At 41.1% G+C, this 27,941-nt stretch overlaps 1 protein-coding gene across 2 annotated transcripts; it reads right to left on the minus strand.

The window, feature by feature from the left end:
* arhgap4b (Rho GTPase activating protein 4b) lies at positions 1 to 27,546 on the minus strand. Of its 2 annotated transcripts, XM_053317505.1 has the most exons (24): positions 27,340 to 27,546; positions 18,911 to 19,270; positions 17,242 to 17,413; positions 16,992 to 17,154; positions 15,368 to 15,430; positions 15,084 to 15,254; positions 14,606 to 14,734; positions 14,102 to 14,323; positions 13,761 to 13,862; positions 13,477 to 13,662; positions 12,659 to 12,743; positions 12,526 to 12,553; positions 12,172 to 12,268; positions 9,825 to 9,885; positions 9,599 to 9,676; positions 8,190 to 8,318; positions 7,398 to 7,503; positions 7,054 to 7,281; positions 6,037 to 6,092; positions 5,613 to 5,784; positions 4,070 to 4,171; positions 3,730 to 3,840; positions 1,927 to 2,029; positions 1 to 1,496 (listed from the first exon to the last, which is right to left on the minus strand). In XM_053317505.1, the coding sequence occupies exons 2-24, from the start codon at positions 18,978 to 18,980 to the stop codon at positions 1,278 to 1,280; spliced, it is 2,853 nt and encodes a 950-aa protein (XP_053173480.1). In that variant the 5' UTR covers positions 18,981 to 19,270; positions 27,340 to 27,546; the 3' UTR covers positions 1 to 1,277. The 2 variants fall into 2 exon arrangements, with proteins under 2 accessions (XP_053173480.1, XP_053173481.1); XM_053317506.1 differs by lacking the exon at positions 3,730 to 3,840.
* Between the last annotated feature and the right edge of the window lie 395 nt (positions 27,547 to 27,941).

Consider the following 27,941-nt stretch of genomic DNA (forward strand, 5'->3'; position numbering starts at 1 on the left):
TTCATCACTTTATCATCTTTATTGTATTCATATTTTTTTAACCACATATACAATTTGACACAGTAAATTTAGTGACATCCTCAAACAGTGATCCAGAATAACATGGTGTTTTAATCATAGAAGCAGATTCCATTGAAAAAAAGACTACTTCTATGTTTCCGATACTGAAACACGACAGAAGGGAGATGCCATATATGTAAAACAGTTCCAATGCTTTTGGAGTCAAAGTAATTAACATTGTACACCTCACTTTCAAAAAATCCTCAAACACATTTGAATGGGATGTGTGGATGGTGCTATATTTTGTCAAAGGAGGGGGGGGGGGGGGGGGGGGGGCAGAATGCATGGATGAACGAGACAAGAGTTTTTCGATTGTGGCTCCAAAATGGTGCCGTTGCGTTCACAGTTTAAAAAGCAGAGGAACTCGCCGAATCCTCTGATATGGGGGGGCCATTTTGGCTCTTGAGGCTAGGGCACAGTTTCCAGTTGAAAAAGCAAGTCAACCAAAGCCCTGAGTGAGAAAACTCTCTAACTTATTCCTTCAAAGCCAAACCTGAGTTAGCCCGTCTCTAACTCTGCAAAAGCCCTGAGTTTTGGCCTGTGCGTCAGGCCATGTATCACATATGAAGGGGAATGTGTTTTTTCCATGTGTGTGTGTGTGTGTGTCTTCTCTGTGTGCTAACACTGCATGCTGCTATAAAATATTGACCCCACTGCATACAGTTTTCCCAGCAAACATCTTCTTGGATCACTATTTTTGTAACACAATAAATGCAGGGTTCAGACCTAGCAGGTCTTTTCAAGTGAAATTAATGTGAGGAGTTCAAATGCGTGAAGGCACTCCTAGACACAGGCCCGAGATCAGTTGTTCTTTTTTTAAAATAAACATTATGAGGAGGAGCTGATCTCAGACCTGCCACTAGGGGGCAGCTTAAGTCTTTTGCTGTAAATGTAAGTATAATGGCAACCACTATTAATGGTCCGTCTGGTGTGATCACTGGTGATGTCACATCCCTGATTCTCCAAAAAATTGCAAAAGCCTGGAGAACAAAAACAGACCAAAACATAAAAACGACCAAAACCAGCTGGAAAACAGACACACTAGACATACTGTAATACGGCACTGAGACTAGTGGCACTATGAGATGGCAGAGACGCAAATATTATACATGTGTCATAAAAATAAACCAAGATCTTCACCAAATGCATGATAGGCATCAGCATATTGTTCATCGTCAAACAATAAATCAATAATTTCAGTCATCCTTTCCTCTGTCTTAGTCCACTGGTCTGAAAAGGGCCCGTCCTCTCAGGCCGAATCCTACTTTTTTGGCAGAAGGGGCAGCTTGAGGAAGAGAGGAAGTGGAGGAGGAGGAGGAAGAAGAGGGAGCAGGGGTGGCAGGGGCAGCAGCGGTGGCGAGGTTGGGCGACTGCATGGGAGGCTGGCGAGACAGGAGTTCTTTGAACACAGAGTTCATCTGACGACTGATCATCTCCTGAGGGGCAGAGAGAGGTATGAATGTGGGAAACATGAAATTAACAGTCAGTGTACAGCTGCTCTACCGAACAATGGCCATCCACGTTCATTTAGAAGGTGATTAATCAGGTACAACAGGTAGTTTGTAAGCCGACATTACGTAAATACCAAATTATGGGTCTGTTCCAAGAGGTAAACCCTTGTAGACTATGTTTTTGTATCAGTCTATGTTGTGGGTTGGATTCAGCAGAGTTTACATCAAACACAAATTAAATCTGGTTTTTGGCACAGGACCTAAACGTGTTACACCACCTAAATGTGTTTCTAGCCTCCTTTGATGTCTGTCCATCTGTCTACTGAATTCCCAGAAAGTAGGCCAACAGAATTAGCTGAGGGCATTGCAGGTAGCATATCTACAGTATATTGTAGCATGAGGATGAACTACTAACCTTGTCCACGGTTGGTCTTTCTGTCTGAACAAATGAAGGTCTGTCTGGGGGTCTGAAGCCACCTGGTCTTACAGTGTCCAAAGTGTGTCTTCGCTCCTGAGACCTGAAATTTGGGTAAAAGGTAACAGAAGCAGGACAGAACAGGTCACTCCAAGATATAGATAAAAGCTGATTTCTCATTGTCAAATGATCTAGTTTCTGATAGTTTTGGCTACAAAAGTTTTACGTCTGACTCATTAAAGGCAATATAGGTTTGAGAATTTGACAATATGTTGTTCTCATAGCAGAGATCAAAATTAAATGCAGAGTACGCTGTCTTTAACAACCCATAAGAACCAAATTGGCACTTGTCAACACCACTACCATCCTGCTGAATGCTTTGTACAGAACTGTTTGAAATGGTGCATTTAATTAGCTGGTATGTGTAGTATTAATGGTTTATATTTTATTACCATTAACACGTTAAATTTAAACTTGTAATAACTAATTTTTGGCCACCTGGGGGCGGCAGAAACAAAATATCAGCTTTTAAGTTCATATGGCTAATGTTAGCAACTTTTGTTATTTACACATCTAGCAGTTCTGGAGCAACATTAACACTCATTGGGAGTCTTTTTTGTGTCCACCTGATGAATTTAAATCTGATATTTACTCTCTCCAACTCCTGAGTGAAAAAACTGGCTCTTAGCTGCTAACGCTGTGAACACACCGAAGAGCAGCAAAAAGCAGCGAGTTGCCATGCAATCTCTTGGCAAAAATAAAGTTGAGAATAGTAAAACTTTTTGCGAAGTGCGACGAGAGCCAATCAATACACAGAGTCGTCTGATGTTTCCAAGTATCTTTCAATAAATGTATTCCTGCCCGAAACACATTTAACAATGGAAGACAAACTTATTGTGACTGTTTCTGCACATCACACAGACTACTATACTACAACGTGTTATAGTAATGCGGAAACAGAAGCTGTATGGACAGAGATCTCCAGTCTGCTCAGTGTGACTAGTGAGTTTTGAACTGAGATGTTATATGTGCATGTGGGTCAATATTTGGATAGGCTGTTTATGTCAGGCACTTAGGTGACATCATGGTCATTCCCGGTCTGTGATGCACCCACAGACGGGAAGAGCAGCGCCTTTTACTCCTCAAATAAACCAGAGCAACAGAGCATCTCTTATCATGAATATTATTTAAAATAATTTCTTTTCCACTGGAAAAATAAAGTTTGGTGGGATGACGTATCTCTGGCAACCTATCTCACTTCAGAGAACATCAGATATGTCAGCAAAGGTTTTTTTTATTACTGCGGCACACAGATTGACAGAAATGAAAGGCAAACGTCCCCCCATAGCACTTTTGCCGCTCTTTGGTGTGTTCACGCCGTAAAGGCTCTGCTACATCCACCAGCTAGTTGCTAACTGTGTCTCTTTTGCTGTTTGCTGCTGAGCAGGTGGTGTTACAGTGGATTTGTAGAGCTTTTTACACTGAAAACAGCTTCATGCTTTGGCTGAGTGGTGAGATTGAGCCAACACAGTTGACTTGTAAAGCCAAAATAATTAGCTAAAAGAGGCTAAAATGCACCGTAGAGGTAGAGGGTCAGGTAGTCATCTGATTTATTATCAATGTAGAAATACTGTTTTTCCCTTTTTGCTGAATGTTTTACCTTAAGTGTGGTCTATCTGCTATATCTGAAGAGGCTATAAACCTCTACATATTGTGATGAGTCATGCAGGATGTACAGTATACTCATACTGTACAGAATACATGGATATATGCACTGTGTCTGAGGTGTGAGTCCTGTCTTACACTGGCAGGTGACGTGTGGCCGGGGAGGTTGGTGGCTGCTTTCGATTGGGGCTCCCCTCACTTCCTCTCTGTCTCCCCGGCAACGAAGCGCTGTCACTGTTCACTCGCATCCTGTCGAGACGCGCAGAGAAACTTTGTAATTTGTGCGGCCGTGTGCATTCATGTGAGCCAGTTTGTACGTGCGTGTAGCTGCATGCAATAATGTGGAAGTGAGTATTTTTGACCGCGTGTGTATTTTTCCTTCTACATCTATTACTACACGCGTCTTGTTGTGAAGGCATTGTGCAGTTGTGCATTCTAGCATGTGTGTGTGTGTTTGTATGTGTGTGTATGTGTATACCGAGTTGTGTTCTCCGTCTGTGGATCTTCTACTGTCAGATTTCCAGTGCTGCCACCTCCTCCTCCTCCTCCTCCTCCTTCCTCTCTTTTCCCTCGCTCTGACCTGAGGGAGAAGAAGAAGAGAGAGATATATTGAGCATATATTTCACAGCAGAAAGAACAACCAGTACAAGTTTAAATATGGGATAATGGTTCAGTGACAAAGTAATTGCAGGATGGAGAAGAAGCAGGAGTGAAATTAAGTGCAGCCATTTATTGAATTTATTCTAAGACTGAAAAAATACAGCAGAAACTTACATGTGATGGATAATTAAATACAAATGCAATCACCCTACAAAAAAAACTACCTCTGTGAAATTTGTAGTGTTCAATTTTTGTTGAGACTGTGTAACTCTGATTCAAATTCATGGCTATTTCTCAGTCTATTGCTTTTAGTGGTGTTACATCATATTGTATTACACAGTATTTACACATTCTAGTCATACATTCTCTACACTACTTATCTGAAATGGTGTAAGAGATAGATATGCAGTTTAAACACCCACACACACAAGAACAGAATATAAAACTCATTTAAAATGTAATAAAAATGGATCTTTTAATATTTCTCTGATTGTCTAAACCAGTGGTTCCAAAATGATTTAAAACCGTGGCACCTGTTCAGTGTGATTTTGGCAACATTCAGGCACTTTTTCTGAGCTGGCCCTGGTTTGGTATCAGACTGTGCAGAGAGCTGAGATGCAACATTTCTGTTACATCTATTTTTCCATCACTTGTTCCAATAGCTGCTATTTGTAACTGCTGTATACTCACAATCATATTGCATTAACCTGACACACAACAACAAAAGAGATCCTGCTTATCGCAAAACTGCACTTTTATCAGGTCATTTAAAACATGTCCAAGCGTATTTACTCCTATGTGTGTCTCTCACATATGTATGTTATATATGAAGCTACAGCCAGGAGATGTTTAGCTTGCAATGGCCAAAATTCACCTGCTAACACCTGTAAAGCTCACCACTTTACATTAACATACACATATGAGAGTAATCTTTCATATTTTCTCATCGAACGTCTTATCTAGCAAATAAGCATTTTTCCCAAAATGCCAGGCCATTCCTTTATAGTAAATGTGGCTTTGTTACTGTGGTATTCATAAAAACATTTCACCCATTCTAGTCTTGCATGTTAATGAAAATTAGATAAAAATTTGACTAAAGGAAAAACAAACAACAAAAAAAAGGAATGAGTATTTCTTGTTGTTCTGGGCTCTTTTAAACAAATCTCTCCCATCCTTGGGAAAAACTGATTTAGCTTCCATCGTAACGTCCCTGGTGGCAAATACAAGCAATTTGTCACCCAAGAAACTTTATTTGACTCATTTGGGAAGTAAATACAAGTAGCTCTGGAAACCAAGAGCCACATAAAAATCTGCCAGTGCTCAACAGTCCATTTAAAACTTAGATCATCAGGAGAATTGTGTCTTGGCCGTGGTTCTGAATGGCCGGTAGAAGCAGACACAGAAACAGAAACGTCACTCACCCTTCCAGCAAGCTGATGTACTTGTGAGGAATGAGACCCTTGAGCCCTCCTGCTTCGCCTCTCCACCAATCAGATGAGGCCTTGCTGTGAAGGATAAGAAGCTCTCCCTGCTTGAATGACAGCTCGGCTTGAGATCTGGCCGTGTAGTCGAACATAGCCACTGCCTCCAACTCTGTACGCACACACACAGCTACAATCAGCTCACGCAAATTCATTGTCTTTAATTCATCTGATACAAAAGCTTTATGATATAAATTAAAGGGCTTATTCAAAAAAGGGTAAATGTAAGGTACAATATACGTTCAATATCTGTGGTGCCTTTATGTGAAGTATGGTGAGTGGTTAGCCGCCTATGTCTCATGGAAGTCTTTGTCTGTCGTGTGTGTGTGCGCATGTGTGTGTGTGCTACACAATAATTCCTCACCATCCTCATTGGGCAGATGCTCAGTCTCTCCATCTCCTTCCTCTGTGATTGGTTCACTGCAGACAAGCAGTAAAAATTAAAGTCAGTGGTCAAGCAAAGTTCCTCTTCTTTTAGTGGCACAGGCTGGTTGTTTTACGCAATGCCACATTTTTCTTAGAAAATTTGAAACCGCCATGAGGTTACAAAAGTTACCCTCAAAACCTCTGTTTTCCACAGAAAACAACAGACCGAATAACTGAAACTGCCCTAGGCTTAATAGTATTAAGCGTCTTTTACACAAAGCATTGCCAGATACACAGAAATGCCTTTGGCCTGGCATAAACTTGACTTTTATGGGGATGAACTATGAAAAAAGAGGGCTGAGGTCAGGGGAGGCTGCTCTACATACTTAATATTTCAGACTGAGTCTTAAATTCTGATATTACCAAAAAGTCTCTGGAGCAATGCAGAGCTATTACCAGTTAATCATTGATTTAGACCTTAAGTCTTTTGGGGAAAATAAGTGTAGATTGTAGATGAAATTGCATATAAATATAGACCCTTTTCATATGGAGTCCCAAAACTGCCTAAAACAGGAAATCAATGGACACATCAATAAATAACCTTGTTATCATGGTAAATAACTGCAATGGAGTGTATGAAAAAATATAAAGTTTAGTATTACAAAATGATTGATAGTAAAGGGAAAAAAATGTACATTATTATTAATGCTTTTTTTTATTTTTTTATTTATTTTTAGTTAACAAAATGTGTTTTCAACTAATATTTGCACCAATTATATAATTGAAGTTAACAGCATTTCACACTATAACTAATACAATGTTTATGGGGTGTCATGTTTAGCCTCCTGGTTCAGATGCATACAAGGTAACTACAGTGCCTGTTGTTCAACTCTGACCTCAGACCTCTGATGCATGTTTCGCCCCCCCCTCTCTGCCCCTGTGTCCTGTCTCTAGGCACTGTCAGCTGTCAAAGGCAAACATGAAAATACATTTATATCAATGTCTCATCTCTCACCAGTATTCCTGCTCCAGTGTCATGTGCTTCTCGTAGACAGGGCCTGGTAGTTCTGATTGGCCAGGGAAGATGGTGTCATGTTGGAGGATCATAGTTTTGACAAGGTCATTGACCTGTGGCTGCCTAGCAACAGCATCATCAGATTCCACCCCCCTCAGCAGGCTCGGACCAAAGCAAACGGCTAAGTTGTAGGGCTGCATCATGTTCTCATCACTATACTGAGACACACTGGGAAAACAAACACACACACATAATAGTTATTTTTGGCATGGATGCAAGATTTTGTGACTGTAGCTGATATTGCAAGTGATGAATATCCCACATCGGGTTATATTGTGGCTTACTGATTGAGGAATGCGAAAAGATAACGCATTACGATGAGGAGAGGCCGTGGGAAGGTGGAGACAATCGCTTTAATCTCGGCAGCTTTCTCTGTCAATGCCTCGGTTTCTGATAATAAGAAAAAGGGAAAGAGAAAGAGAGCGAGATGAAACCTTAAAGGGGAGAAATTGATATAACAATTTTTGTTTGTTCCCATTTTATTAAATTGAAACTGTGCCCAATGCACAAATCTTTCCAACGTCTCCAAGACTCACAAAAAGACATTTTGTGACTACTGAGGTGTGGTGGTTGAGTTGATTTATTAAGCTCCTGACAGGAAATATATACATATATTTATGGGGAGTAAACAACCTGCAGGCAGGTTTACAACATTGGTTAGCTGTGCAAATATTGTGAGTCAGAGTTTCTGTACTGGAAAAGAAGGAATTGGGTATAGGCCTACAGGAAGAACAGGGAGACAGTGAGAGAGAGAGAGAGAACAACAGAGAGCAAACAAAACAGTCACAGTGTAGAGGTTGCACTACCTTGCATCAACAGTACATGTATTTGTAGGGGAGAATTTCTTAAATAATTGGCAGCTTAGACGCGGCAAAAAGCTGAATCAAAAGTTTATCCTCATTCTACTGTACATGAAGAAGAAAGCTTGACTGAAGGGCAATAAGCATCCAGAAACCAAATGATATAAATAAGTAACTGAAAGCAGACTTGAAAACCCAAGTGAAACCAACTGGTTAGCAACATTTGAAAACACAAACACACACAGACATGGAAGTATATATAAAGGGTTTTCTTACGGACACACTCCAGCAGCTGAGAGTAGCTGTCGTAAGGGAAGAGAGGAGGCTCAAGGCCCCTGAAGTAAAGCTTCAATACACCAGCCACAGAGTCCAGGTCACACTCACTGTCTGACAGAGGATCCTCTCCTATGGGAAGGTGAAACAGACAGGTGAGATGAATATATCAATGTATCAACTCAGGCTTTGTCATGCAGAAACAAAACATGTAGATAGATCATTTAGTGGAAATACACTACAAACAAAATATGATTAATTTATCATTTATTTAGACCCTAAGTCTTCTGAGGAAAGAAATGAGTGTAGATTGTAGATGGAAGTTTAAATAAATAGAAATAAAAGCGGCATGTTTGAATACATATTCAGGTTAAACAAATGGAACAAGACCATTTTGTATGGAGTCCCAAAAGTGCCAAAAATACCCCATGATATCACATAAGTCAAAAACACAAAAACTGAACACATCAATAAATAAGACAACGTTAGGTAAACAAATGCAATGACATGTATAAAAAAATGCTTAATTATACTTCCTCGGGAGTTAGTGGAAACTATACCAGAGACAAAATATTTCACTTAGACTTGTATTTTAGAAGCATTTTTTATATTTTGTTGAACTAATGCGCACATCCTGACAGTAATCAATAAATCAAATGCTTTGACAATAAGAGGAAAACAATCTGTTATCTGTGGAAGTAAACTTGGCTCCCAGAAGTGAAAATCAGTGATAGATTTATAGGCATCTCTTTGGCTTCAGGTCAGATACTAAGCTGTCTCTGCATCCTGGTACTGCTTGTGTGACTAGGTTCAGAGATGGCAGTCTGGCTTTCTAACAGACTGGTGACTGAGGATGTTTTGGGGGTGGACAATGAAATAGACACAGAATGACTCAAATTCAACCAGGGAGATGGGACACTTGTGGCAAACTTAAAACGGGTGAGAGGTGGACCTGTTTACCACCGCTGTAAACTAAAGGTTATTCCTTGAGAGGAAGTTGTGGGTGTTTATGAGTTCAGTAATAAACACTGTTGTGTTTCTTGCACCTATGAAGCGCATGCATATCCCTGTGCTCAACTGGTGAGGTTAGGGGTTTTTGCCTTTTCCACAACCTACGCCAGCCTTAAATTAACCCCAAACATTCCCTTCTACCTCTAACTCCACTGTTGAACCAAAAGGCTGCTGCTATGTCTTTTCACCTGGGTGTAGTCTAGGGTGTCTACTTGTGCAGGCACACAAACTGACAAGTACAAGTCAGTAGTGCACCACAAAGGACATGACCCCCCCACTGGCTTCCCACCCCCCTAATTATGTTTAGGACCAAGGTGCTTCTAAAAGGTTGGACTAGTATTAGATCCTGGATAGCCCTTTCTATAGGAGAAAGATTGTTCTAAGATGAGGTAAACGCTTGCCTCTCTCAAATGCATCTCTGATGAGGTTAACTTCCCTTTGCGATCCAGGAACTCTGAATATTCCTTCATGGTGGAGACCTGAAAGACACACATGCACACACATCATTTCATATATGCCTGATGTTCCATACACATGACTGCACACACTTACACAAATACTTCCGTGTACTCAGGGTCCAAAGCTCCCTCAGCATGGTTTAGTGCTATAGAATCAAGACTGACTCACCATGAAGGTTTATGAAACGAATGCAGCTTTCAACCACCACAGGAATCTGCTGCCCAGAGCTCTGAATAAGAGAGGTGATTAGAGAAGGAGAGATGAGAGGGTTAGAGAGTGAGATAGAAAGTAACAAAAGACTCATGGGAAGATGAAGGCAAGAACAATATAGAAAATAACAGCCACAGTAAGAAAAAAACATGCAAAGGGAGATAAAATGTGAGGGAAACAATGAATGCATGGTTTAAAATAGCTACAGAATACTGAAGTGATAAAGTGACTGAATGCTTTGTGTGTGTTTGGGTTGATGCAAGATGGAAATCATTTAATTCCCCTGCTGTAACCTGAAATACTGCTTAAATTGAGGAGTTTTTTCAAGAAGATTCTTTTATAGAAAATATATAAAAACATATCCACCATGGTCAAAGGAATTCTTCAGAGTGAAGGACATTTACTTTCTTGACAAGAGTTAGGTTAGATGACAAAATCAATACAAATCTCATGTCTGTGTCAAGTAGCAAATACCACAGCTTGAGACTGACAGTGCATAAGTACCTTAGAGTGCAATACCGCTGATGGCCTCTAGATGCTGGCTCCAACTGACCCATTCAAAGCATCAACTTCTTTTTAGAAATACTAACTCAATCCTTTTTTTCAAGTCTCTTTTCAAGTCATTATGGTCTCAATCACTACATTTGGACCCGTTAATAAGTTACTTTAGCTAAATTGTGCTAACAGGACGGGTATCATAGTCAAGTAATTTGCTAGTTGTCGATCAAAGCTGTCAACACCCACATACTAGACATCAAAGCTAATGTAAGTCTACAAATCTTATTAACAGAGCAATAATTACTAAAATGACCACCAGCACACATATTACAGGGCCTGAATTTAGAGACTGAAGCCATAATGACTAAAACATTTATGTAGTATTGTAATAGGAGTCATTAGAGCCAGCATCTGTTGTGCTCTCAAAAAATTATGCTCTGTGCTCAGGATAACTTTTACACAAACACACATCTTGAAATAGTGTTTTAAAATATCAATGTTGTTAGTGCACATAAAAGACGAGGAGCTCTCTCCAGCTTGGCCACAGTTTACATGACAATAGTTGTATGATTTAGTCACTGTCACAGATATGACCGACAACAACGATGCATGATGATGAAGAAGGAATGTCCTAGAAATACAAAACACACCTCGTTGGTGGCATTGCACTGTAAGATACTTCTATCTTGGCTTCAACCTCTCGAAGTTCCCAGTAAGCTAGAGTTTACTCTGCTCTGAGGTAGCCAAGCAACACCACACACCCCATATTCGGAAGGTCCTGGCTCCAAATGGATAAGATGGTACTGACCATAAGCTGCAACACTGGGCTTCAAACTGGCTCCAATGCAAACCAACGGTTGACATTACACCTTGCTACATCCATCTTTATATACAGTCTGTGCTGTGTCCATTAAATATAAAGCTAGAGCCCGCTGCCTGTTAGCTTAATTTAGCACAAAGAGGGGGGCGCAACTTGGCTCCATCTTCTCCATCTTTTTTACTGTCAGCCATAAAATTACTTTTGAACAAAGCCTAGCTATTCCTCCAAACTGGCAGTATCAATCTTCTCATTTAACTCTTGTCAAGAGAGCAAATGAGCCTTTTTCATTAAGGTCAAAGTATTCTCAGTTTCAGTTACTTTTCCAGAGGAAATACAAAGGACATGACCTCAGTGTAGCTGCCCTGGTCATATACTGTAAGCAGTCTCAAATGAGGAGGTTTGGTACCTGTGTCCGAGACATTCTCCTTCGTCTTCTGCACCAACCCAAGCATAGCAGAGTAGAGACAGAGAAAAAGCATAGATTAGAAAATGGGAGAGTAAGAAATAAGGGCAATAAAGATTTAGAAGCAGTGGGAAGAGGCGCACATAAGCACACGCACACATACACACACTCGATAGAGGAGTCGAGAGAGGAGGCAGCAAAGAGGCCAGTGCATTTTAATCCCTTTCACAAGAGAGGAAGAGATAAAAGGGGGAGGAAGGGGGGTTGGATTGAGAGGAGAGAAAGCCAGCAATAAGCCATAAGCATGACCGTACACATGAAGGCAGCATTTAATACACTGAAGGGGGGGGGGAGTGGACTGTGAGTGTGTGCATGTGCTGCAACAACCCCCCCCCCCCCACCTCCTCCACTCCACCCCCATTTTTCTGCATCAGTCTGGCAGGATTTACCGAATTATTTCCCCTAGTGGGTTGAACAGCGGTGCAGAGCAGTGCAGCAGGCAAATAAAAAAGGGGGTAAATGCATGTGTGTGTGTGTGTGTGTGTGTGTGTGTGTGTGTTCGTGTGAGTGTGTATGAGTGTTACCTCTATGTAGGAGACTATGTCTGTGGTGAAGAGTTTGTGGCAGAATTGGGAAACAGGTCTGGACTTCCGTACACGTACTGACCGAGCACATTGCGTTCTGGGAAATATAATAGATAGACTGCATAATGGTGTTTTAACATACTCAAGATCTAAAGATGTTTTTTCTAATTTGCTGTCATTAGTATCAATTTATGTATTTTCCCCTCTTCAAAAATCAGCTTGTCATGTATAAATTGTCCAAAATAGAGTTGTTCAATCCTTCTCTCTTGTCCCCTCTGCTCTCCTCTCTCCATTTCTCTATGTCTCTCTCAGTCATACTCTCTTTAGTCCCAGCTGTTTAAATACACTGTTTACCTGGACGGGTCAGTGTCGACGGCCTCGGCTGGAAGAAAGAGATAGAATACAAGTGAAATAGTTTAGTTTAGGTTTAGTTTAGGGACCAAATACCAGTGGCATCATTTTAAATACATCTAGGCATCATCTGTACCTTTTTGTATGGCATCATGTAGAAGATCATGTTTGGCTTGAAGTTTAGAAGTCAGAGAACTGCCAGTGAGGAACTCCTTCACTTTCTACAGGAAAAAAAAAACTTAAAATGACTCATTTTCTGGAAATCCGCAATGATTATGATAATTTATACATTTGCTACACAAAACTTTAATTGCCCAGCCAAATACCATCACTCCTTCAAAAGGGTCATAAGTAAATAAATGAATAAACCACTGATTCATTTCCACCAAGATTACATTTCCCTTGTTTAATGCGGAAGCTGAGTCAGTCAAACCGTTTAAGGAACTGTGTCAGTGTGACAGATACCACTTAAGTTGTCTTTCTGCATTTCTTTTCTCTTTAGGATGCACATACAGTTATTCAATATCCTCAAGAGCCAGCTAAAAAGCACCTATTCAAACTGAATAATGTATAAACACATCAAATGAAAGCTTTAATGAAATTGAAAATATATCCACAAATTAACTGTTTATTTAAATTCTGTGAGAAAGTAACAAGAAATAAATGAACTACTGATTTAGTGATGCCATACAGTGTTGAATTGAATCTTCTTTGGGTTAGAAATGCCTCTAAAATATTATGTATACTCACAAGAATACTCACAACTTCCTCTACTACTACTACTACTAAAGTGATTGGATATGATTAATTAAAGAATATATATCTTGCCAATGTCACATTTTGATTTAGAGGCCATTATCAACCTGTTATATGTCTGTAATACTGGAGTGAAATATATTTTTGGAGATACTGTAACTACAATCAATCCACTTCTATCCAGCTGTGATAACTCACTGTAAAATAGTAGGTCTCTGTCTCCTGCTGATTGGCTCGACGCTTGGCAAGGGTAAGTTTTGGTGCGGCGGTTCCTACGGGGGGCTCATGTGATTGGCTGCTTGGCACATCCGGGGAGGGGTTACTGTCGCTGTCACACATACTGTCCAGCAGGGCGGTGAGTGTGGCTTTAAGTGTTTTGCTGACCTGAGAAAGGGAAAGAAATCATTTAGAGTACGATTTTTGACACATGGAGAGCGATGGATGGATGGATGGATGGATAGATCATTGAATGATTATCTAACCTCCTCTGTTTCCAAGGTAACGGAAGCAAGTCGAGACTGAAGCTGTTGGAACCTGGTCTCCAGCTCGTACCTCACCTGGCTCTCCGCGCTCACCTCACACACCTAAAATACACACACAAAATACAGTGTGATACAATATGACATTATGAGGTTCCTTAGATTCCCACAGGTGATGGAAAACACTATTACAAACTCTTAATGTAGTGAATATCACTCTAATTACAACCACATGACCAGTGCTTCAGCAGTTTTTACAGCTGCTGAGCTGTGAATGGACAGTTGGTCTTTGAGGGAGGGATTTAGTAAACCATTCACCACTAGCAGAGGGTTAGTAATTTTACCTGGTCTCCCTCATGCGGGTGGTAGTTGAATCTAAATGGAAGGCAGAAGGCTGTGTCGTGCTGCTGTAGCAACGCATCCCTGTCTCCACCCTGGTCCAGGGATGTCACAGCAGACTCCAGCTGCTTGAGCCCCGCTTCCTCCGTCTTCTGGATGCGCCACTTACAGGTCAGGTAGCACTTCATGACCCTCTCCATGGACAGATGGAAACCCAGGTCACAGCACTGCAAGGAGGGGGAAAAGGCAGAGAAAAGAGGAAGAGGTGGATTGATGGGAGCAGGCAGGCAAAGATGGAGCAGGAGAGGGAACAAAGGGATATTTTTTGATGGTGAGTTCTTATGAACTCATTCTCAAGAATATCTGCACTACTTCTAGTGTTGTCTTTCAACCACCATGATATTATGTATCAGTTTTTCTTTAGGAAATAGAAGGGAAAATGGCACAAAAAAGTAGCTGAAAATATCAATCTTACTCTCGTAAACACACACAAATTGCATGTTTCTTACGTCGATAAGAGTGCTGACGTCCTGCAGGTAGTACTTGTTCATGGCTGCATTGGCTGCTGCTAGATTCAGCAGGTAGTCATTTCGAGCCTTGGTGCACTTCAGCTGGTTCTCCTGCACTCTGCCTTGCCTCTGTGAAACACACACACACACACACACACACACACACACACACACACACACACACACACACAAAACAAGAGGATGACATTCATAAGAACACTAAGAGGTAAAATGACACATTTTGATATATGAGCATCACATGCCCATTTCACTCAAATAATATGTATAGAAAGACAATAGGCTTCTATTGAATTTTAAATTCTATACATCTAAACACACACAGACAGAAAAACAGGAACAGGAAATGCTGTTCTGTGTAAAAACTAATTTCAAGACATCCTGTGACCTGTTCTTTCTCTTTCTCTTTGACACACACACACAGACACACACAAACACACACACCATTACACACACTCACCTTCTCCATTAATCTCTCCATCTTCTTGACAGAACTTCGCCTCTGTCCCACTAATGGGCCGGGGCCGAGCTCGGTCTTTCCGGTGTGTCTCTCCTCCAACCGCTCGGCATCCTTCAGCTTCCCCTCAGCTATCATGCAGTCTGTGTGGTACTGGTTATATGTCTTCAGAGCCTTCATCCGCACATGCCATCAAACAACACATTAACTCTTTGTCAGCATTGTCCGTGTCGGTGTCTATTACATTATTTTGCGTTATTAAATGCAGGTGAATATCAAGTGCTCACCGTCTGCAGTTCAGTGGTGACTTTTAGCAGCTCATCCTGCATCTGGATACCAACTTCTTTGCTCTGCAATGTGCATAGTAATACTGTTAGCCATTGACATTTTGAGAGATATAGTACTTCACTTTCATTCTAAGAGTTAGGAGAAAATTAGTATCTGTTCTCCTATCTGCTAACTAAATATAAATCTAGCAAAGCTGAATTGTACTGTTCAGCTCATTTTAAGCAACTAAATCTTGGTAGAAAAATAATACTGTGTTTTTTCTCTTATAGCCAGTATCAATGTTTTTTTTAAATTTAATCTAGTACAAAAGCATGGTGCCACTTTGACTTTTAGCAATTACACGTTGAATTGAGTGCTTACAGTGCTTAAAAGTTCTTTCTCCTCTTGGCGTCAGGCCCAAAAACACCTTTTAGCTGCTCTGAAGAGGCATCATAAAACACTGTGCTCCATTTTTAACCATGATAACATACAGAGAATGAGTCTGACAACCAGTCATTTGAGCAAGATGACTCTTGTGTAGAATGAAAGATGCTGTAGATGCCACTTCAGCACCTAGACAGATAACAGGCCAAGAAATCTATAGTTATGAATTTATGCACTAATAGCTTGTTTTTCTTACAGGAAATGAAGAATGTGGTTTGTTGATTAGAGTGGAAGTTGATTGCTAATGATACTTGATTTTTGTACAGTCTGCTTATTTTGCTTTGCTCCAACAGTCACCAGAAGTCTTATCAAACAAGATTGCTATTTTCTTATAACTGGAGTGCTACTGATTAATTTGATTAATTTTGATTATTGTGTCATTCATTTACAAGACCAAAAAAAAACTACATCCTGCATCACATGTGATTTTCAGTACCACTATTAAACAAAAAAACAAAACAATTATACACTAAATTTGCCAACTTAAAGACACTAAAATTAGAAAGCCACTTCATCTTTTCTTCATCTATGCTCCAAAATATTCCATTCAACCATCATCATCACACATCATTCACTTAATACTAATGCTCTTAAATTCTCATAACAGGCACAGTATGTAAAAAATGTGATTCATTCTCAACTTCTCCCAGAATCTGCCGACTTCCAGAAACAATTGGACTGTACCTGTTCTCAACTGATCAATAAAGGTACTTGGCTTCATGAGAAAATGGGATTTAACATAAAGTTCAGTAGCATATGAGTGCATCAGTACAGCAACTCTGCCAGACAAAGCTGCACAACTATATTACAAGTACATAACAGTGCTGGCATTAGTACATATAGTACTGTAGGTCAAAGCTTGGTCAAACCTTGACTTTACTTTCCAACATACCTCCTACATTTTCACTTTCAAAACCAGATAAGCTGCTTAAAACAGCATCTTGAAGTTTTGCTACATATCTCAGCAAAATGTTATATAGATATAAATAGCTAATAGAAGGATGACCTCCTAGGATGGAAATGACAACCTACAACATAAGCCTCAAAATGCAAAAACAAGATTTTTTGCTTAAAGATGGATTATGGGCATGTATGATGGCTATTAATGGAACTGTTCCTGTGAAGGTGTGTATATGTGTAAGCCTTGTATGTTTCCAGTGTGTCTGTTGGTGCAAACGACAGCAGCCCTCTCCAACTCACCCGTTTGTGCAGGCGGTGTGTATCCTCAGTACTGTGCACCAGCCGCTGTGTGAGCGTGTTGCAGCAGGTGTCACCCAGCGCTGCATGTTCACGACTCTCTAAACGCGTCTGAGTCAGCAAAACGGTCCAGACCTGACACACAGACTGACCCCACTGCTCCTTCCTGGAGAAAAACACAAGTCCTTACTGTAATATGCCATAATGAAACACCTGGGAAACGGCAGACAAAGAGAAAAGAAGCACACTTTACTTCTTAGTCTTGTGGGTGAACCTCTCTGTGAGTTTGTCAAGAGCACGAGCATATTCTGCCTCAATGTCTCCTCGGCGGCGGAGGAACTCGGAGAGGTCTGAGAGCTGCTGCTGTTTCACCTCCACCTGAGAGTCTAAAATCTTGATCTGGTCTGTCAGCTGGGCCCGCAGGTCTGAGACACACAGATACAGAGAGACATCACAGTCATTTAAGCAAATACATGTCTATAAGAGTAGGCACACACACACACACACACACACACTGACATATGCAAACACGGGGAATGACACGAGAACACACATGCATAATATACATGGATGAACACAGTGATCACATGATCATGATCATATTGTTATCATCCACAGGGGCATGAGCATACATAATAATACATGTAGATTGCACCAAACAATAAACTATACTATATTGTTATTATTGCTCCTTTTTATTATTATATGCTATATATCCAAGTATTTTCTTTGATTTTATTATATACACCCTTCAGTAGTGTGTGTGTATGTGTATGTGTGTGTGTGTGTGTGTGTGTGTATTATATGCTGTGTTTTCTGGACCTACGCAGTTTGTATAAAGACTGGCTATGGATTCAGTTGTGTCTGAGGGGAGACACTCATGATGTGTTGAGATATCATTCAATAAAACAATAATTTAATTCAAAAGAAATGATCAAATTATAAAATATATAGCAGTGCCTTTTCAAATTGCACATTTCACTTGAATAATGTCCTTATCTACACAGTTAAACAAATCACTTCCTAATCAATGAGTCTTTCTTCTAGGGCACGAGATTGAATCATTTGTGTGTTTTTGTGTGTGTGATCGCCTTTGTTTTACAAAGTAGCTTGACAGCTGATTAACTGTATACACATGAGCTTGAATACAAGGTTTAAAAAGGAAAATGTGTAACCCAGTGTTGCACACTGATTTGAAAAGTGTAATAAAAACATCATTCTCTCACCTCTCTTGCTCCTCTTTTCTTAACTCCCCCCCTCCTCCTCCTCCTCTCCACACACACACACACACACACACACACATTGCCTGCTCCCTCTTTCCCCTCTTTACTCTTATCCTCTGTCTCTGTGTGAGTACACAGCTCGGGGCTGACTGGATGTGAGGAGACAGCATCACTAATACTGCTATAAATACACCCTTGTAGTACAGTACAGAGCAAGCCAGCCACGGCATGCAACCTCCAAAACACAGCACATGACACGCACACACACACACACACACACACACACACACACTGCTGTTGTCATGTGGCATCTTGCAATGCCAATATTGTTCATGTTCATGGTTTCACTTGGATTAAAGGAATCTTTGCTCCTTTAGAGGTTGAGAGGATTTAAGAAACTCTTTGCATGAATTGTCCTCAAACAAGGGTGATTCGATCCATTTCTGACAACATGGGTATGTTTGAGTACACATGTGTGCACAAATATATTCAGAGAGAGAGAGTCTGGATGACTGCTGGGTTGGATGACTGAGTGGAACAACTGCACACGTTTATGCATGAATGCTAAATGAATGTGCTGACTTGTATGTATTCATGCATGCAAGTAATTGCACATACACAAACAGAGGTGCAATAAAGGGCACGGATGTACACATAGACAAGCACGTGACACACACACATGCGCACAGAGCGACTTACCTTTCATCTGTGATTCATACTCAGCGAGACTCCCCTTCTCCCTCCTCAGCTTTGCATGTGCTGTCATCATCTTTGAACCCCTGACCCTCGTCTGTCAATGAGACCCTTTTCTTCCTGAACCCCGATTCTTCTCTTCGCCTCACAGTCTCCTTTCCAGAAACCTTTCGACCTCAGTGCCTGCTCTGGCTTTGTAGTCTGTGACGTTTCACCCCTGACCCCTTGGCCTTGCAGATCTACAGTTGCATGCACATCAGCATCACTGTCGATTGGCTGTCCTCAGCAGGGAAGTCGGTTGGGTTCGCTTTGTCCATGGAATCCCCTGGGTCTCTGGTTTGAACGCTGATCCATAGGTAAACTGTCCTGAGCGGCAGAAGAGAGGATAATGGTAAGAGCTGGGAGAGAGGGAGAGGATGTGGATGGATGGAAAACGACAACAGGGGGAAAGAGAGAGGAAGATTTATTGAGATCAGAATGAGAAAATGAGAGAGCTAGAGGAAGGGTACAAATGAGGCCAGGGCGACAAGACAGAAAGGGACAGTGACACCAGAGAAGGGAGATTTAATAGGAGGGACAGCGTGGTGGGGGGCAGAGCACAGAACGGACAGTAAGAGGGCAGAGTGATGGGGATGTGAGGGAGGAATGATGGGGGATGGGAAGATGAGAAGTGATGAGTAACAGCGGTAATGAAGGACATTCAGTGCCTCAAGGTTAGGGGTTGGGGATGGCCCTAAAGGTAACGATCATACAAACAAGCTTTTGACATTTTTTGTGTCCTTATACAAAGTCAAATGGGATTTCTCAAAGACATAAGACAAAGTGGAAACATTTAGAATCACAGTAGGATGTAAAATATTTAAAACCTGAATGTGGCCTATGATCTGATTTGGGCTCAACTTGTGGTTTGCTAATATATTGATAAATTCTAACCATTGCTTTGCGGTCTACGGTCTAAAAAGAGGGAAGTACACCAATTTTACACCTCAAAAATAGTTTATGCATTATGAGAGTTATTATTCAGTCTGAGAAAATGTCTTATGTGTCTCTGGGAGGATACGTTTGAAAGAATAACACTCGTAAATGTAAACAGGGTTAACCAAGTTAGCCAGCATGGGTCGACACTACAGGCTTCATCAAGTCTGATTGTATCAGAAAGCTACCCTACTTCTCACTTGAGTTTATGGCCCCAATCACTAGTTTCAAATCTTTTTCAATTCAGCACGATGTTCACTTTGTAAATTATGGTCCCATTTAGAGTAAAGTAGATGATAAATCAGGGTATGCTTTATGTATAACTTTGTTGTGATTGACAAGTCACTACTACGGTGACAACACTGGTTAGGTAACATAACTATGGTGTACCTCCAGATTCACAGAGTATAGGTATAGCTGCTGCTATTTTACTGTATTTTTAGATCATGAAAATGAATTGTAACATTTGGTCACTTAAAAAAAGTCATGTTCAGCGCTTGATTGTACTAAAAGTCAGATGGTCCATTTTTATAGTAAGTACATTTTGTTTTAAGATGGTTTTAAGCCTGTTTTTCACTGAAAAATAGCATTAGCAACATCACCACTGTGCTAACCAAGCTAGCAGCTGGTGTTATGGTCAGTGCCACCCTCTGGTCTAAATATTGTCATAGCTCCAAATGTCCAAGATGACAAAAGTCAAAAAGCCAAACTCAAGGCTTGGATGACGTCCCAGTGGCTACGTCCATTTTTAATTTAATTTTTTTTTTTTTTACATTCAATTCGATTTTTCCCCATTGTGATTTCTCCTGTCAGTTTTTTCTTTTAATGATCACCTCAGTGTTACTCAACATAGAAACATGGGAGACTTCTGGATAATGTTACCATAATAATTCAACTTTCAACTGTCTCTGTTTTTATGCAGACAGGCTTGAACCTTTGACTTTTAATCAATAAACGAGACAACAAAAGATAAGATAAGAACAAAAGAGAGCTTCATGGCCATCCAAGCCATGGAAGTGGTCCAATTGAAAGTCACTTAAAATTGCCTATGGAGACAATGAAAGTCACTTTAACTCCTGAAAGCATGCGTTATCAACTAAACATCCATGTTTTAAGATGTCGTAGAGTCTAATGAAAAGACTGGGAATCAGTTGCATTATGTATCCATACACAGCATCCACTTTTGGGACGAAATTAGCAACTAAAAATAAAGATATTGGCCCACTGATTTCCATTTTCAATTTAATGGATGTGCAATACACTTGTTTGTTCATCATAGTTGGTGATGACCATGTCACGTCTCGTTATGTTGGGGTTTGGTGAGTGCTCAGATGGCTGAACAGACCGATCTGAATCTGAGCCCAGAATTCTCCATGGTACACTGGTCAGGTCAGGGTGGATGCGGATGCAAGTCCTTTCTTGGCAGATTCGCACTGCTGCCTCTTCGACATAATACAGGAGTTTGCCCTGCTCTCACAGAGGTCTGCACCTATCCCAACTTCTTTGACTTCAGGTCAAATCCAAAGCTCATAAAGGAGGCTTTCACGGTTATCTATGTAATGCTTTTCGGGGCCATCTTGTGCTCACTTGCCAGTTTTCAGCTTGCCAATGAGGACTTGTTTGGCAGTCTTGTGTAGGGCATTCTGGTCACATGGCCCGTCCATCTGAGCTGTGCCTTGGTAAGGACTTAAGTGTCAGGGATTCTGTCCTGCCACTTGACCTTCAGCAGTTTCCTCAGACAGCTCAGGTGGAGATGGTTCAATTTCTTGGCATGGCGCGTGTAGACTGTGCAGGCTTTGCACCCATATAGAAGAGTTGGTAATAACAGCCTGGTAGACCTTCAGTTTTGTCTCCTGCGTGATGCCAGTCCTTTTCCATACCAAGTCACACAGACATCCAAAGACTGCACTGGCCTTGACAGTTCTGATGTTCACTTTATCATCTATCTGCACAGCATGAGACAGGGTACTTCCAAGATACTTAAACGTGTCAATGGCTGAAGCTTTTGGTTGTTCACAAAGATGGTTGGCCTTCAGACTTTCTTGTGCTGATTAATAGGCCAAAGTTGTTGAAAGCTGAAGAGACGTGGTCCATACTGGCCTGTAGTTCTTCATTTGAGCCAGCAGCCAGATCACATTCACCAGTATACAAAAGTTCTTGAACAATGGCCTCCTCCTCTTTTGGCTTGCATTCTCCTCAGACTGAATAGCCCACCCTCAAAACAGTAGATGAAGCTAATCCCAGTGATGTGGTTGTGGAATGAGTCTTGCAGCATGGCAGTAAACACCATGCTGAAAAGTGCTGGAGCTAGGACACAGCCTTGCTTCACCCCTTGCAATACTAAATCAATCAAAATGCAATACTAAATCCCTGGAGTACCCCTTTAAAAGAAGATTATGTCTTAAGAGGGTGTTTTAAAGGATTTCTGCACTTTTGGTACAGTGATGTGTCCTACATCTACAAGGTTTGCCAAATTATTACTACATGCACATGACTACAATAAACCCTCACATTTCATGAGTGTGTGTTTGCAAGGATGTTCAGTGCGAGCTCTACTGATGAGTTTTAATACTTTCACATAGAGAAACACACAGAGGCAACTTCGCTTTCCACATCCTGTGTAAATTTCTCAACTGATTTCCGCTCTCTGCAATGGGTGCCCACTGGAAACAATCTTCCTCAATCAGCCTCAAGCAGTTATTTGGTTTGGTTAAAACCCAAAACTGTAACTGAACCAAAACTTTGACCATAAAAACACACACACACTCCAGCACTAACCTGATATAAGGTGGCCTAATACTGCTCTGGTTAAATGTGGTCTCTTGTAACCCACAGTGCTGTGCAAAATAGTGTTGATGCCTGTTTGAAAGCATCAATGCATTGTTTAGAAGCGCTGTATCTATTCAGAGAGTGGAGAATAAGAGGAATCTTTTTATGTTGCATATTCATCTTATCAGTTAGAATGTAATAAGTGCTCTTAGACGTCTACTTTCATTTCCTCAGCCAAAACTGTGGAGTGAATGTGATGCAGTGACAGTTGCAGACTGAGCTAGAGAGTAAATGGAAAAGTACAACGAACAAATGGAGAGAGATTTCTGCTACTAAGAGTTGGGTTAAGAGGGCCCTGAGACCTTGAAGGCTCCCAAGGCCTTCATCAGCGTGCGACCTTAATCTGCACAGAACAAAGCGAATGTAAATGATCTGAGAAAGCGAGAGGAGGGGCTGCGAGAGATTCAGCAAAAGACTAAGAAGAACTGAGACAGGGGGAGAAGCAAAAAAAAAGGGGGTAAAAGGGCATAGAGGCAGAGGTTATCAGAGAACAGTGTTTCATTCTTAAAGTCAAGGTAATTGAAAGAAGGAGGTCATGTGGTACACGTGGCGAATATAAAATAGACCAAAGACAAGAGAGGACACAAGTGGCACACTGAGATAGATCCTTATTGCCACTGAGGGGATTTTCCACTAATTTCTTCTGAAGAAAAAAAAAAGCACTCAGCAGAAGCAATACAGGATACAAGAAGGATATTGTGTTTGATGTTATGGCCGATTCTGTATGGGGATTTCCTGATATCGCTGAGAGCCAACCACAGTGTGCTACATTGACCCTGTTAGTGTAGAACGTTATCTAGTGTCATGTTTCTTGCAATGATATACAAACGTGTCCCCATTTAAAAAAAAATCTTACATGTGCATTATCTCTTAACAGCGGCCTCCTATGAGTAGAAAAATCATTTCCCGATCCCTGCAAACCTGGAGCAAAGCCAAAGCATTAGTAATGCAGTGTAAAAAAAACCAACCCCAAACAAAACACATGGGTGTCAACGAGACCCGTGGCCAGATGATCTCACTTCCCTAAAAGTTGACTTTTGGGAAACAGTAACGGCATGTACAGGCGCTCTAGAATCATTTTTATCAGTGCAGCATGCTCACAGATAAGCAGTGAAATGTTAAAAAGGATGCATGACAGTGTCGAGCATGATCTTATGCTAATTTGCGCTGTCAGACGTGTTACAGCTGTACATTCACTGCTGTGAACACAAGTCAGGTAGAGTCAGGTGTGACACTCATCTATCTGACAGACTGATTGGAGAGGCTCTCATAGGCAGAGACATGATTGGGAGAAGATGGAGCTCACAGCGGGAAGAAGCGGGAAGAAGCGGGGAGATTGCTCAATTCTGTTTGGCCTGATGCTGAATACAAAATCCAATGAAAATCCAATGAAATCTGTTTCAAAGCATTGAGGGTGATTCATACTGTATGTACACCATGTTACTTTACTGAGTGAGATGTAGGTGTTTCTCTGACATGAAATGGAGTTAGCAATGACAATTAAGACCTGCGGTCAACTTACAGCTTACAGTAGCTTTTGTTCTACAGACCTCATAATGACTTGAGGTTGTTTCAGTAGGTGATTTAAATAAGTTTCAATTGATTATGGAGCAACAGCTGCTGGCCTCTGTTATGTATTTTCTTTATCAAATTATGTTATATGGATGGAATGTCTGGCTATAATGGTTCAGGTTCCTCCAACAACAGGCTGCTTACTTAAAGGAATAATATGACATTTTTGGGGGTAGCTCATATGCTTTTCTGTTGAGGGTTACATGCTGATACGCCTAATTTAAAGCTACATCCAGAAGACGATTAGCCTAGCTTGGCTTTCTTGCCAAAACTGTTGATGAAACTACAACCTTTTGTTGTTGTTGCACAGATTAAACAATCATGATATTTGATGTCATATCTTCAATATTTTTCAACCTGGACCCTATTTTCCCATCTTTTTGTGTCTAAGTGACTTGTGCGGACAACAATTTTTTACTTTTTGAAATTGGTCCAGTATTGAGTGAGAGCGCTTCAGCTGGCAGCTGTGAAACGGGCTGTAACGTAATCCTTTGGGGCAATAGCGTCCTGTCAACATACGTCCACTAAAAGTGCTTATTTTGGCTCCGATAGGTTCAGATTGTTATTACAAGTGTCTGATAACATTATGGAAAGGACCATACTGAGAAATAATGTGTTTCTCTTTATCTCTCACTTCATCTGGTCTGTTTTTTTAATTGTGTGTAACCGAGTCATGCTCAAGGAGAAATTTCGTGAGAGTTGAGTTGTTGTCAAATCAGCTAAATACTCAGCAATGACTGATAATCAGCACATTTCAACAGTATCTCAAATCTAGGTTTCAGAACGAGACTTCTCCTTGAGCGAAACTTGAATTGTGCTCTTTAGACATGCTGTTAGGTGGATTTTCTTTCACCATGTGACAGAGCAAGGCTAGCTTAGTTCCTATTACACAAGTTAAACACCTGCAGCAACAAATTTAGTTTGCATAAGAACGGTAACAATCTTCTCGTTGAACTCAGGTGAGAAAATGACATAAGACATGATCAAAACCTGACACTGAAATTTCCCACAGCCGTGCTACCACAAAACGCTGATCAACTTTAAACCACAGGAAGCTAACTGACACATCAGCTCATTCATCCGCAGCTACAGACTTCAAGACAAATCTGAAAGCAGCTCCTACAGCCAAAGTGACAAGACTACAACAGGTAGAAGGCCTTCATGCTGGCTCCGGCCCCAAGGTTTTTATTTAGAACGTGTCATGAGATACAATGCGATGCAAGATTAGCTTTGCAAAGTCCAAATTCATCATATCACTGACTTCTTGTGCTTCTTGCCACACATTTTCTCTCTCTTGTTGAGGTGCTTCTTGTGCCACAGCTCCCATAGCAAACAGGAAACCATATATGCTACCTCAGGTTTTCACTCATACCCCATCTGTAGAGAATTACCCCGTATACCTACAACTCACAGACAGTTTTCAGTTGCCTGGTGGTGAGTATCCTGGTACTCACCACCAAAATACACACCACAGTCTAGTTTCAAGGTTTAACTGCACATAATGCATCACATAAAAGAAAGTATGACCATATATAGCAAAAGGGTGCATGTTTATGATGAAAGGGGGGAAATTAACAGCTTCTGGCACTGCAGATTAGTAAGTATACAAGATATAAAGTGCCTTTCAGATTTGGGCATGGCACATAGTACTGAGGGGCAATGTTGCATCAGGCAGGCCTGCAAAATTAAACCCAGGGCACCGGAAAATTTCCACAGCTGTCTCAGTGGTGGAGTTTTATGTGTTGGATGGATCGTTTACAGGTAGTGTTTGCAGAATGCATACCTGTAGGTTCTGGAAGACGGCAAACTTTAAAAAAAAATAAAAAAAAAGAAGAAGAAGGGGGGTGGGGGTGGGTGAGGGGGATTAAAAAAGTGAAATGAAAACAGTGCCCGACAGTGTGGCAGTGTGAGAGGAGAGAGAGGCTGTCAGACTGGCCACATCCGCTCCTCAGGCGCTACTAAAAGCCTTTACTTTGTTCTATATCAACGTTTTTCAATGAAATTTTTCTACGACAGCTAATTACAGATCCATTTAGTTTCGATTCTACTGCACTGCTGGTTTTTGATCCCACTCTCTGTTGTAATGTAAGTGCTAGAAAATGAAAGTAGAGATAAAGAAGCATCACTTGAAATACATACCTTATTGATATAAAGAAGACATACTGGGATTTACAGCTTGTTTTTCTGATGGTTTTTACAGTATTTCAACATGTGACTTTTGCATTGCTATGATTATAATTAACGTGCATCCATAATGGACAGTTCTAATCTGAGCACTGTACACTGTACGTCTTAGTAGATAAACCTGATGCTGATTCTGGATCTCCTTCGAGGCTTAACTAAACTCATCAGATAAAAAAAAAAAATGTGGTTGTCTTTTAAGAGCATTTGAGGTTACAACGTTTTGCTTGTGTTGCTCTGTTACATTACCATCACAATCTTTGTTGTAACACTGTAAACCAACAACACAAAGGGAATGCTACTGGGGAGATGCCTGTTTTTGTTGGGGTTTTTTTTTTTTTTTTGGTCTTTGCTAATCTTCATCCTATAATAACAGCTGTCAATACATTGTAGGTGATAAGCCAGAAAGGGGAATTAAGGTTGCACCGTTGTGACAGCACAGCAGTGTTGAGTTATATTTACAATGGCTGTAAATCAACCCATATGGCCAGGACACTGTAGCAGGGCTCCACACAATGGCCACATAAACACCTAAGCATAATTACACAAGCATGTAAACACACACACACACACACACACACACACACACACACACACACATACATACATAGTGCATCAACACTGAAAATGGTGCACACATATTACATAATTGATACCCCTAACAGTGAGTACCCTACATCCATTTGTCCACTTACAAAACCCCCCAAGTGAATACAGTGTCCCTTTAAAAACACTAAACTATATATAAACATACACAGACGGTCACTTTAATCACGCATGTACACAAGAATGCATGCACTCACACACACACATACACACATACTGTAAATATATTTGCACACACAGGTTGTTATTAGATTCGTGACAGTTGTACATACCTGACTTTATGGTCTTCTGCTGTCTCTATCTGCTCCTCAGCTCCTCTCCTCCTCTCTTCTCATCCCTCGTTCTTTCTATCTCACACACACACTCTCTCTCTCTCTCTTTCTCTCTCTCACACACAAGCACACGCACGCACACTCACAGAGAGAGCAGTGTGTTTGAATCTGACAGATTTCTCTCAGCTCAGTACCCTCCTCCCTCCCTCCCTCTCTCTCTCTCTCGCTCGTTCGCTTGCTCTCTCATTTCTCAGGCACACACTCAAAAAACAGCCCTCCCCTCTCCCTTCTTTCTTTCTTCCCTCTCCTGCCAAATACGCCAAATAGCCTCCCCGCTCTCTCTCTCTCTTACTCGCTCCAGAGCTGCCTCTCTCCTCCCATTCCCTCCCTCTCTCTGCCTCTCTGCCTTGTGAAGCAGTGTGAAAGCCACAACCCAAGCCACACCCCCAGCTCTCTCCTCTCCTCTGGGCTGCTATAAATACCGCTGCTGCTATGAATATACCGTCTTTCTCCCTCAGCATCCCTCGCTCCCGCTCTCTCTCCATCTCCATCCCTCGCCCGCACTGCCCTCCCTCCATCCCTTTCTCTCCAAATGTTTTTCT

This window comes from Scomber japonicus, chromosome 4 (genome assembly GCF_027409825.1).
Source record: "Scomber japonicus isolate fScoJap1 chromosome 4, fScoJap1.pri, whole genome shotgun sequence".
Lineage (NCBI taxonomy): Eukaryota > Metazoa > Chordata > Actinopteri > Scombriformes > Scombridae > Scomber > Scomber japonicus.